Consider the following 12,946-nt stretch of genomic DNA (forward strand, 5'->3'; position numbering starts at 1 on the left):
GAATCTACACCTGTAACCCTGCCCCAAGTCCCCAGTATATTGTGTTTGTATCCCGTTCCTCTGCCTCCAATATATTGTGAATGCCACTATATCCCTTACCTATTTCACCAGTAAAATATGAATGTACTTTTAGTCCTATGTCGATATAATGTGAATGTACCCTTATTCATATGCCTCAAACATTATGAATGTATCGCTGTTACCCGTTCTGGGCTCCTGGGGAGGACAGGCTAAAAAACTACATAAATAAAAATCCTCTCTATTGCAATACGCTTTCAATGCAATCGGTGGCTGTTTACCATAGCTCACATATATGGAGGAAATGGCCATTTTAATCCATCTAGAAAATCGAGGCCCTAGATGTTGGCCTCCCTTTTTTGACATGACTGGTCAGAACAAAAAAGTGATCCAAAACACAAAACTCATTGATAACTTCAAGGTACCGAAGAAACACTTGCTTGACATCCAACAAATGCAACACTGTATCCTTTTTCTTAGACCCCGAAGGGCAGAAAGCAGGCAAATGGACTTCCTGATTGACTTGGAAGGACAGAGCCGTGTGTAAGGAAAGCACAGTTACTTATCGTAACAGGTGTTATCCAGGGACAGCAGGCAGATATTCTTGACTGATGGGTGACGGCACCGACGGAGCCCTGGTACGGACAATTTTAGAGTGATTGCACTCTAAGAACTTGGAAAGTTCTAGTAGGCCACACCGCGCACGCGCGAGTGCTTTCCCGCCCAACAGAGGCGCGCGGTCCCCAGTTAGGATAAGCCAGCTAAGAAGCCAACCCGGGGAGGTGGGTGGGACGCAAGAATATCTGCCTGCTGTCCCTGGATAACACCTGTTACGGTAAGTAACTGTGCTTTATCCCAGGACAAGCAGGCAGCATATTCTTGACTGATGGGTGACCTCCAAGCTAACAAAAAGAGGGATGGAGGGAAGGTTGGCCATTAGGAAAACAAATTTTGCAAAACAGATTGGCCGAAGTGTCCATCCCGTCTGGAGAATGCATCCAGACAATAGTGAGATGTAAAAGTATGAACTGAGGACCAAGTAGCAGCTTTGCAGATTTCCTCAATAGGAGTGGAACGGATGAAAGCCACAGATGCTGCCATAGCTCGAACTCTATGGGCCGTGACAGAACCTTCCAGTGTCAGTCCGGACTGAGCATAACAGAATGAAATGCACGCTGCAAGCCAATTTGACAACTTACGTTTAGAAACAGGACGTCCCAATTTATTCGGATCAAAGGACAGAAAGAGTTGGGGAGATGATCTGTGGGGCTTAGTACGCTCTAAATAGTAAGCTAAAGCCCGCTTACAGTCCAAAGTATGCAGAGCCTGTTCTCCAGAATGAGAGTGAGGTTTCGGAAAGAAGACAGGCAGAACAATGGATTGGTTGAGATGGAATTCAGAGACAACCATAGGGAGAAACTTTGGATGTGTACGCAGGCAGAACCACCTTGTCATGATGAAAGACTGTAAAAGGTGGATCCGCAACTAGTGCATGTAGCTCACTGACCCTCCTGGCAGAGGTTAGAGCAATAAGGAAGACCACTTTCCAAGTGAGAAACTTGAAAGGAGTCCTAGCCAAAGGTTCAAACGGAGGCTTCATTAAGGCGGAGAGAACCACATTGAGATCCCAGACTACAGGGGGAGCTTTAAGAGGTGGTTTCACATTGAAAAGACCCCGCATGAACCTGGAAACCAAAGAATGAGCTGACAGGAGTTTTCCATGAACTGGCTCATGAAAAGCAGCAATAGCACTAAGGTGGACTCTGATGGAAGTAGACTTGAGACCAGAGTCAGACAAAGAAAGAAGGTAATCCAACAAGGTCTCCACTGCAAGGGACGTAGGATCATGATGATGAAGAAGACTCCAGGAAGAAAATCTTGTCCACTTCTGATGGTAACATTGCAGAGTGGCCGGTTTCCTGGAGGCATCCAGAATAGAACGAACGGGCTGAGATAAAAGAGTATCATTCGAAGTCAGCCCGAGAGATACCAAGCTATCAGGTGCAGAGACTGGAGGTTGGGATGTAGAAGGGTCTGCTGATGTTGTGTAAGCAGAGAAGGAAACAGTGGAAGAAGTATAGGTTCCCTGGAACTGAGTTGAAGTAGAAGGGAGAACCAATGTTGCCTGGGCCATCGTGGAGCGATGAGAATCATGGTGGCCTGTTCCCTCTTGAGCTTGAACAAGGTTCGTAACATGAGAGGTAGCGGAGGGAAAGCATACAGGAACAGATTGGACCAATCGAGGAGAAAGGCATCCGCTGCCAGACGGTGAGGAGAGTAGAGTCTGGAGCAGAAGAGGGGCAGCTGGTGATTGTGAGGAGCTGCAAAGAGGTCTGAGGAGTGCCCCACTGAGCAAAGATGGACTGTAGAATTAAAGGATCGAGAGTCCTCTCGTGAGGCTGGAGAATTCTGCTGAGTTTGTCTGCCAAAGAATTCTGTTCTCCCTGAATGTAGATAGCTTTCAGGCATAATTGGTGATCTGTGGCCCAAGCCCAAATCTTCTGGGCTTCCTGGCACAAGAGGCGAGAGCCTGTTCCACCCTGCTTGTTGATGTAGTACATCGCAACTTGATTGTCTGTGCACAGCAGAAGGACTTGAGGAAAGAGAAGATGTTGGAAGGTCTTGAGGGCATAAAACATCGCTCTGAATTCCAGGAAATTGATGTGATGCTTCATTTCCTGGGCTGTCCAAAGTCCTTGAGTTTGGAACTCGTTCAAATGAGCCCCCCAGGCATAAGGGGAGGCGTCGGTGGTGATGACAAGTTGATGAGGAGGTAGATGGAACAGACGACCTCTGGAGAGATTTGAGGACATCAACCACCATTGTAGAGACTGACGAAGAGATGATGTCACAGATATGTGTCAAGAGCAAGGATCCGTCGCTTGGGACCACTGGGTAGCTAGGGTCCACTGAGGAGTGCGTAGGTGAAGACGTGCGAAGGGTGTGACATGAACTGTGGAGGCCATGTGACCCAAGAGTATCATCATTTGCTTGGCAGAGATGGAACGTTGAGGAAGCACCTGCTGACATAGAGATTGAAGAGTTTGAAGACGGTCGGACGGTAGGAACGCTCTCATGAGGATTGTGTCCAGCACCGCTCCAATGAATTGAAGTCTCTGAGTGGGGATGAGATGAGATTTGGGTAGATTGATCTCGAACCCCAGAAGTTGAAGAAACAGGATGGTTTGGTTGGTGGCCAGGAGCACCGTCTGAGAAGAATTGGCTTTGATCAACCAGTCGTCCAGGTAAGGAAAGACCTGAAGGTGGTGAGAACGTAGAAAGGCAGCCACCACAATCAGACATTTGGTGAACACTCTTGGAGAGGAGGCAAGACCGAAGGGCAGCACCTTGTATTGGTAATGACAATGATTGATCATGAAGCGGAGGTACTGTCTGGAGGCCAGATTGACCAGTATGTGAGTATATGCCTCTTTGAGATCGAGGGAGCATAGCCAGTCGCCTTTATTGAGAAGAGGGTAAAGAGTGGCCAGAGAAAGCACCTGAATTTCTCTTTGACCAAGCATTTGTTGAGATCGCGAAGATCTAGAATGGGTCTGAGATCTCCTGTTTTTTTGGGGACTAGAAAATAACGGGAGTAGAATCCCTGCCCCTTTTGATCTAGAGGAACTTCAGAAGGAGGAGGGATTGAACCTCTTGAAGAAGGAGGGAAGACTGAGGAGTGTTCAAAGCAGACTCTTTTGGCAGACTTTGGGTAGGAAGAGTCTGAAAGTTGAGAGAATAGCCGTGGCGGATGATGTTGAGGACCCACTGATCCGAGGTGATGATTTCCCAACGGCTTATGTAAAAAGCAAGGCGTCCTTCTATGGGTCGTGGAAGATGGGCAGATGGTACAACACTGGCTATGCCCTGGAGAACCAAGTCAAAAGGGTTGGGTAGACTTTTGTGGAGGAGGAGGCTTCACCTGTTGTTGTTGTGCTGGCCTAGGGGTTTGCCTTTGTTGTTGTCACTGACGCCTAGGCTGTTGAGGAGCCGGTGGCAAAGGACGAGCCACATAGCGGCGTTGGTAGGCCGATTGCTGCAGAAAAGGCCGGGCTGGTGGGGTCTTCTTTTTTGTTTTGAGGAGAGTATCCCACCTAGTCTCATGGGCAGAGAGCTTTTGGGTAGTGGAGTCCATGGATTCTCCAAAGAGCTCATCACCTAGGCAAGGCGCATTAGCCAGTCGATCTTGATGGTTGACATCAAGTTCTGAGACCCTGAGCCATGCCAGACGACGCATGGCCACCGACATGGCCGTGGCTCGAGAGGTCAGCTCAAATGTGTCGTAGATCGACCAGACCATGAATTTGCGAAGTTGTAGGAGAGATGAAGAAGTTTGGCGAAAGGCAGATCTCTTGCGGTCAGGGAGGTACTTTTCAAAAGCAGTCAGATTTTGTATGAGATGCTTTAGATAAAACGAGAAATAAAAAGCATAATCCCCTGACCTGTTAGCCAACATCGCATTCTGATAGAACCTCTTGCCAAATTTATCCATGGCCTTACCTTCTCTGCCAGGAGGGACTGAGGCGTACACACTAGCTCCCGTGGATTTCTTTAAAGTGGATTCCACCAAGAGAGACTCATGTGGAAGTTGTGGTTTGTCAAAGCCAGGAATGGGGATGACTTTATATAAGGAGTCCAGTTTACGAGGGGCTCCTGGGATGGTTAAAGGCGTCTCCAGATTCTTGTAAAAAGTCTCTCTCAAGATATCATGGAGAGGCAATTTCAGAAATTCCCTTGGAGGCTGGTCAAAATCCAGTGCATCAAGAAACGCTTTGGATTTTTTGGACTCAACCTCCAAGGGAATAGAGAGAGAGTCACACATCTCTTTCAGAAATGAGGTGAAAGAGGTTGCATCTGGCTTAGAGGACGGATCTAAAACAGAAGGATCCTCGTCAGCCGATGAACACTCCCCCTCAGAGAGAAGAGGCTCTTCGGATCACCCCACAGATCAGGATCCCTAACTTGGAAGCTGCGATCCCGGGACTCCGGTGTGGAAGGTTCCAGGTGTCGAGTTTTGCGAGTCGACTTACCCGACCTTAGAGAAGCGGTACTGGGAGATGTTAAGGGCTGTGTCGGTGCCGAAGTTTGCACAGCCTGGTGTAAGGACCTCGGTTCCGTTGCTAAGATCGGCATGGATACCGATGAAGCAGAATGTACCGGTACCGACAAAGTGGATGCAGATAAAAGGGGCTGCTCCACTGTCGGTACCGGTGGCTCAGACCGGACCGGGACTGGAAGGCTCGGTTTCAATAGTGCGGGAAGGAGCTGTTGCAACTGCTCCTTGAGTTGCACCTGCAGGATGGCAGCAATTCGCTCGTCCAGCGAAGGCACTGGTACCGCTTTTTTCTTCTGCAGTACCTTCGGTGCCGCTCGACACTCCGAAGAGGAGGAACCCGAGGTCGAGGGGCTCACCTCAATCGGTGCGGAGCGCTTCCGCGGGCGCCTCGAAGTCGGCAGGACTGGGCTCGCTGCTACTGAGACCGGAGGACGCTCCAGCGGGGAAGGCTTCTTAGCCGGCTTACCTGGAGGATGCGACACCGGCGCGGTGTCAACGAGGTGGGTGCCGACTGAGACGGGGTCGATGTCGGTGCCGGTGCCGCAGAATCAGACATATCGGCACCAAACAATAACCGTTGCTGGATCTGACGGTTTTTCAAGGTTCTCTTTTTTAAAGTGGCACAGCGGGTGCAGGTGGACGCCCGATGGTCAGGACCCAGGCACTGTAAGCAGCAGTTATGCGGGTCGGTGAGAGAAATGGGCCGTGCGCACCGCTGGCACTTCTTAAACCCAGGTTGGGGGGGGCATGAACGTAAAAACGGCTTCTGCCAAATCGAAGGCAGAGGCCTCGATGGTGGCAACAGGCCCCGCCGGGGCGAACCGAAAAAAATAAAGTTGTTTTTTTTTTTTTAAACAACAAAGAATAAAATAAAAAAAGGAAATTATATTTCCTGAAGGGTTTTCGCGAGTGGGAAGGCGATAGAAAAGATCTTTTCAACAGCCGTTGAAAAGGACGCGTCTTCTTAGCTCCGCGGAAACTAAAACTGGGGACCGCGCGCCTCTGTCGGGCGGGAAGGCACTCGTGCGTGCGCGGTGCGGCCTACTAGAACTTTCCAAGTTCTTAGAGTGCAATCACTCTAAAATTGTCTGTACCGGGGCTCCGTCGGTGCCGTCACCCATCAGTCAAGAATATGCTGCCTGCTTGTCCTGGGATAAAGCGCTGCTTCCATGAACCTAACTGCAACTCAGAAACCCGTCTCACCAACATAATCACCACCAGGAACACTGTCTTGACTGTAAGATCCAAAGAATGACTGTAAGATCCAAAAGGGAAGTCTCCCATAAGGGCTCATACCGAGCAGTACTGAAACCTTGCAACACAATGTTAAGTCTCAGGGAAAGGAAAAGGGAAAACACCGGAAGGTGCAACCGCAGAGCCTCTTTAATTAACCGGGTGACATCTGGGTGAGAGGCCAAGGAGCCTCTTTCACCTTAAGCTTGGAAAAAGAAAAGGCCTGCTACCTGCACTTTCAGAGAACCTACTGACAGCCCCCTATGAAGTTCCTCCTGCAAAAAGTCCAGGATTACCAAAATCAGAGCTCGCCAGGGCTCTTCATCCTTCACCACACACCAGTGCTGAAAGAACTTCCAGATCTTAGCATTGTGGACGGCTTCTTAGCTCTGAGTAATGTGGTAACAACCACATCTGAATAACCTTTGCTTGTAAGGGCCAACTGCTCAACAGCCATGCCATAAGCCCAAAGTGTTCCAGATTCTCTATATGAACAGGTCCCATGAAACAAACTGAGCGAAACCATCCTCTCTTAATACAGCTAAAAGAAAGTGTATAGTACCACAATGCACAGACTTTTTAGCTGCATTCCTTGGCATTAGGCTGAGGGAGGAAAATAAATGCATGTAGATTGCATTCTCAAATCTATGTATAATATTTATAGGATATTTTACAACTAATTAGGAATTATTTAATAGTACAAAAACAATTTGTGCTTTTGAAGTTCAGTTGTCATTGCTACGATCCTTCCCCAATGGAATGAAATACGTTTGTGCATCTAAAATCAACAGCACAGAAAAAGCTGACACTCCCCCCCCCCAACACACACACACAAAGTAGAGAATTCAAGGTAAGCAAAAGGTAGGGTTAAAAAGCACCAGAGGAGTAGAGAGTTTTCCCAGCATTCATCCAATAAGAATCTATTTAGCTCCTTTTGTACCAGGGGTGTTTATCAGTTAAAACCTCAAATTAAAAGCCCCAATTACATTATATTGTAAAAGTACCAATACAATTATATTATATTGTAAAAGTATTAATATTCAGCTATACTATGTACTCATAACAAGTTTTAAAGCAAACTATACATAGTCATTTGCTTAGAAAGTTTTTGATAGATGCAGAGTAAAAGGTACATATGGACCTTGGCCAAAGCAGACAATTTGAAAACTAAAATCCAATAGTCTTCAGGCTGCTTATCACAATTTTACTTACTATTTTCTTTGTCTGTGTCCACTGTCCAAGCAATACTTTCTAATAACTTTTCCTCTTCCTCAAATGACACAAATTCTTCAATTACTAAAAGTCCTGGTGGCAGAGTCAGAGGTAATGGGTCTTCCAAATGCACTACAGGCAAAAAACAAACAAACAGTCATTTGAGCTCTTAAGAGAACTAGTATCCTTTAAAAATACTGTGCCTTTTGTATGGTGTGTAATATACTGTTACTCTCCATCAATTAAACTTTAACTATTAAAGCACTGTTTAAATAATTTAAGTGCTACACTGCAATTCTGTCACCAGTAGTCACAAATTTCTTTATTAGCCATCACACATTCTAGAGAAAGGATAAATTTTCAGTCATTTATACAAGTGAGTGGTAATTTAACATAGGTAAACTGGCTGTCTGAAAATTGTGCTATAAGGTGGGTGAGGCTGTCAGGTGGTGTACTTTTGGAAATGATCAGAAAAATATGCATAGATTGCATTTTCAAATCTAGAAGCATCATTTGCTACAAAAATTCTACTCACTCAAAAAGCAGACGAGAAACTCTACAAATACTTTTTTGCTGAACTCCGAGACATAAAAAAATAATCGCAGATCCATGATTAATTTTTACCAATGGAGGTGCAAGAACTTATGTTTTTAGACAATGTACTTAGACATTGTAGCTAATTTTGAAAGATAATAAATCCCAATACATTAAACAAACAAACATTTTATTAACTGCCTTTATGAAGACTCGCCCAAGGTGGTGTATAGCAGATACAGTTTAACAAAAAAATCTTGCAATACCAAAATGAGAACAGATCCGGGGCTCATCTGTGTCTAAATGTACTTACCGAGTGTGGGTTTTGGGGGAGGGGATGTTTAGCATAGCTATGGGCATTTCGTGCTGTTGAAAATAGACTGGTATAGTGACAAAGGCCTAGATTCACTAAGCAAACCAATCGTGTACCAATCGGTTTATGACCCCTTTACGACCCCGACCCGATTCAGTAACCTTCTGGCTGTACCCAATCCGATCCACGCATGCAAATTAGAGAAATGGCATGCAAATCTAGCAAGGCAGCGATTCACTAACATTTTTCAGGCATACTCCTTTCCTGCTCTCTCCGGTGCTGAAATACCAGCCCTGCAGCCCTGAAACTCCCTGCTTGCAGCCATGGATACGAGAAACTCCACTGTGGGGGAAAAATGCGGCCCCCGACTCTCCTGCTCTCTGCCGCCCTTTCCCGCAGTGCATCTCCACTTTAAAACCACAGGCTCGCACTGCGGGTAAGGAAAGCAGAGAGCAGGAGAGTCGGGGAGGGTTTAGTTCCATAGTCTGGCAGTTCCTCCCTCTGCTTCTAGGCTGCAGCGAGGCACTCCCCATGGCTCGCAGCCTGGCACCCCTGGATCTTCGGGAGTTCAGCTTCTTTTTTTTTTTTTTTCTTTGCCCTGCCTGCTCTTCCTTCCTGCAGTTGAGACAAATTTGGGAGGTGGAAGATTGCTGGCTGCTCTCCCTGCTCAGCAGCCTGTTTAAAAAGAAAAAAAACACTCTGCTGGGTCCGGAGGTCTAGCGCATGCGCAGACCATCTTCAGATGGTCTGCACATGTGCTGGGATCGTTGTAGAGCGATCCGGGCAGGCAGATGGGGGCGTTCTTCCGATCGCCCCATCTGCATATTCTACTTTGAAGAATTCCTCAAACCTGCCCGGATCAGTTGATAAATCTAGTCCAAAGTCTTTCCCCAATCCCACCCCACCCCCGCAACTCAAACTCTACTACACTAGTTCCATCATTTTCAATAAGACAACCGCTTGCTTTCTGTACAAATGAGATTCTGCTCTGCTGTGGGGAATGGGGTGGAAATGGAGACAAACTTTGTCCCCATGTCATTCTCTACTTCCGAGGCATTCACACTACAGTAACAAAATGGCCAATGCTAGTAAATAACCTTTAGAAAGTCACTATTTACATATTATGGTGGGGAGCAAGGACAGCAGGCAACTGGTCCCTAATCCTCAGCTCTGCACCAGCCGAGCGGTTTTACTGGAGTGGCCAAATGGATTGCAAACTCAAAAGGAAAAAACAAAAACACACATGTGTAAAAACTGAAGACTTTTTATTTCCCTATACTCTGGAGTAATGGAGCAAGTGTAACCAAGTCCAATCTAGTGCTATCACCATGCACTGATCTGTTCAAAAACAGTCTTAAAAAACAAACAAACTTTTTTTCACAAATGAACGGCAAGTTGTTTCAAAACACAGTCTGTAATGCAGTCACAAGATTACTCTTTCCAATACAGTAACTTGACTACAACTCCCATAAGTCTTGTGTCCATCGGTTCCTTGCCAAACTTTATATGCTTGTGCTGTTCAGACAGTTCCTTACAGGCTCTTAAAGTTAGATTTCTAGATTCCAGGCTTGGTTGTGCCCTGTCCTGGACTATTGTGTGTGTTTATGTCACTGTCTAACAACTGCCAGGCAATATCTAGGCTTTGCTAATTCTGCCCAAATCCTGTTTCCAATTTTTTGCCATTTAATTAAACATTGATAAAAAGCTAGTCACAGAGTCCTTTGCAGGAATTTCCTGTTCTCAGTGAGAAGGGCGAACCTCCCCGATTGTATCCCTCCCGTAAACAAACCCCTTTTGTGAGTTTTAAATCAAGACTAGGGCTTTAACTTTAACTTTAGCACTACTACAATGCTATTTGTCAATTAGAGAGGGAAAGAGTTAAGGATTCCTTTCCCCCCACAGTAAATATTCTCACGGGCAACTGAAACTGCTCTGAGAGGTTTCAGCTTTACTCCTCAGTGTTTCTCACTGTAATACAACATTCAAGCTAACACCTATTGTTTCAGTCCCAGGCTCCCACTGCATTTCCTCATCTTCCAGAAAGCTTATTGAATTACATTCCCCCTTAATCATGCACATGTCACACTCTGGCTGAATATCACTTTCCCCAGATAGAGAAACTAGATCTATATCCTGCCCACCTGCTACTCGGGTTAAATCCTGATCAGAACTTTCTACAGAGCTGGGTTTGGAAAGGTTCCTTGCCAGAAGTCCTAGGTTAGCTTTAGTTCTCCCAGTAGCCTGACCTCCTGAGGGCAATGGCTTCTGCCCTGTGGCTTCTGTGTTGTGACAGGAATGAAGCCATTCCTCCTAAGCTTCCGCTCTCTCATCTGTTTATCCACACCTGCAGGGACAGCTAGGGCTCTCATTGGCTGTTCCTTAACCAGTCTGCAGGCTTTGACTAAAGCAGTGTTTCTCAACTTGGTCCTGGAGTACCCCCTTGCGAGTCGGGTTTTCAGGATATCCACACTGAATTTGCATAAACTTGATTTGCATACACTGCCTCCATTATATGCAAATGTCTTTCATGCATATTCATTGTGGATATCTTGAAAACCTGACTAGCAAGGAGGTACTCCAGGACCGAGTTGAGAAACATTGGACTAAAGCTTTCCCTGGTGTGTTCTTAGGTGTAATCGTTTCCACCCCACCCCCTCTCTGGGCTTTCCCTTTAAGGGGAGAAGTGGGCTTTGGAATTAACTGCTGGCTCACAGGCTTCTCACCTAAAGGCAAATAAGCTTTTGAAATGGGACATGTCTGACTTCTGAGGCCTCATGCTTAACCTGAGTGGCATTCTTACCGGGCTTCTCTTTAGTGACAGGGCTTCTCTTTAATGGCTTGGGTCAGCCTGCACCTTGGGCATTTTGCTGTCTGCATGCTTTTCCCTGTCACAATATTTACATCCACAGCGCAGTTTCCAAAGGGACATGCTTGGGTGAATCAAAACACATGTCTATTTCCAATTTAATTTAACAGAAGTAAGATACACATCCCATATAAAATTCTAGACATTAGCATTTACACCTCCTTCCAGAAAGGCATGTCAGCTAACTGTTCATTTAAACCTGTGGCTTGCATCAGTGAGGGGTCAATTGTCCTTACTTCTCTGATGTTTTAACCCAGTACTAATTTTTTTTTTTTAAAAGATGAATATTGTTTCATGTGGCTCCTCCATCAAATTTTCCTGGGAATCCAATTTTGTCAAGTCCAGCATTTTACAAACAATTGCCAGCACTTATAACCACAGGCTGGTTCAAAATCCTGAGCGATGCAGCTTTTTCTGAAAATGGCTGCTTCTACTGAACATGCCAACACTTACAAGTGCATTTCCTGGCATCCTTATATGTGTTTTACAAAAGACTATGTGCAAGTTCCAATCTGAACGTCACAAATCCTACCTAGAAGTCCTGTGGAAATATCAATATAAAACAAAGTAGGATGCTGGAAAGGGAGTATTAAGGGCAGAAGAGAGAAAAATCATGAATGCTCTAAGGAAAGGTAAATGGATGTGGGCAGGAGATCTTTAGGAAAAAAACTGACATACCTTTTTCCACAAAGTTCACGTACAGAGTAATGTTCAAACTTAAATCATCTAATATGACCTTCTTTCCACCAAGCAATCTGTAGGCTTTCTTGGCTTCCTCTATGGTACCATACTGAACAAATGAGTAGGGCTTATTAGGAGGCATTAAAAGAGCTTCCACACGTCCACAGGTCTCCAACACTTCCAGCATTTGCTGTCTGTTCATTCCATTACCCAGTCCACCATTAGCAACAACAAGGTTCTAATAAAAAAGACATAAGAAAATCAAAACAAATTTAAATAATTGAGAAAAAAAATAAATCAGAGAATGAACAGAATTATGGTTTAAACTGTGCCCGCATCAAATAAATAGCAGGTTTTCTTTTGTTTCAATTAATCTCTTTAATGGGGGGTGAGGGGTTGTTGTGATTTATTTTTCATCAAATCTTATCTAATAATATACCTCCATTAGACTATTTACGGTACATGTATTTCTTTCAGAGGGTTTCCTTTTGAGTAACTTGAAACACACAACTCTGCTTCACTGTCCCTAACGTTTCAAAATCCTCATTATTCTGAGGAAAGAGAAATACCACCCACCAAGCTTTTCCCAGATAGGACAGGAAATGCTTTGGAGGCAGCAAATACAATGCCTAGAGAGAGGAGAGGTGAGCCCCATCATTGCACAAAGGCAACATGTGAAAAGTTAATTCTATAATCTATGTACCTGAATTTGGGTGCCCCTTGCATGTATTCATGGCTGGAACACTAGTACAGTATTAATTATTAGCCTGGATCTGCAGAAACTCAGTAGTGGGGCCTGTGTTTGAGAGGGTACGCACTCTCTCCCCTCTCCTTCCGTATTCTATCAATTCTGTTCTTGCCATGTTTTCCCTCCCATTCATCCCCCTTCCCCAGCATCTACTCTGCCTCCTCCCCTGTCCTTCTGATCCCTTACTCCCTTCCATTTCCCCCTTCCTTTAGTGCCAGCATCATTAACTCTACTGTGGTTGGCCTCATTTTGTGCTTATGGGGTTTGGACTCCACTAGGCACTTC

The 12,946-nt window shown here is 45.5% G+C and overlaps 1 protein-coding gene across 9 annotated transcripts in view; it reads right to left on the reverse strand.

Annotated features, from left to right (window-relative positions):
* The window catches only part of ALKBH8 (alkB homolog 8, tRNA methyltransferase), a 93,475-nt gene that overhangs the window by 71,142 nt on the left and 9,387 nt on the right, over window positions 1-12,946 (reverse strand). For all 9 annotated transcript variants that reach the window (XM_033948815.1, XM_033948810.1, XM_033948809.1 and 6 more), the window contains 2 exons: window positions 11,911-12,151; window positions 7,520-7,651 (listed from right to left, as the gene is read on the reverse strand). In XM_033948815.1, the coding sequence (XP_033804706.1) occupies window positions 7,520-7,651; window positions 11,911-12,115 (337 nt within the window). In that variant the 5' untranslated portion in view covers window positions 12,116-12,151. The remainder of the gene's footprint in view (window positions 1-7,519; window positions 7,652-11,910; window positions 12,152-12,946) is intronic.

The sequence above is a fragment of the Geotrypetes seraphini genome, chromosome 6, assembly GCF_902459505.1.
Source record: "Geotrypetes seraphini chromosome 6, aGeoSer1.1, whole genome shotgun sequence".
In the NCBI taxonomy this organism is placed as follows: Eukaryota; Metazoa; Chordata; class Amphibia; order Gymnophiona; family Dermophiidae; genus Geotrypetes; species Geotrypetes seraphini.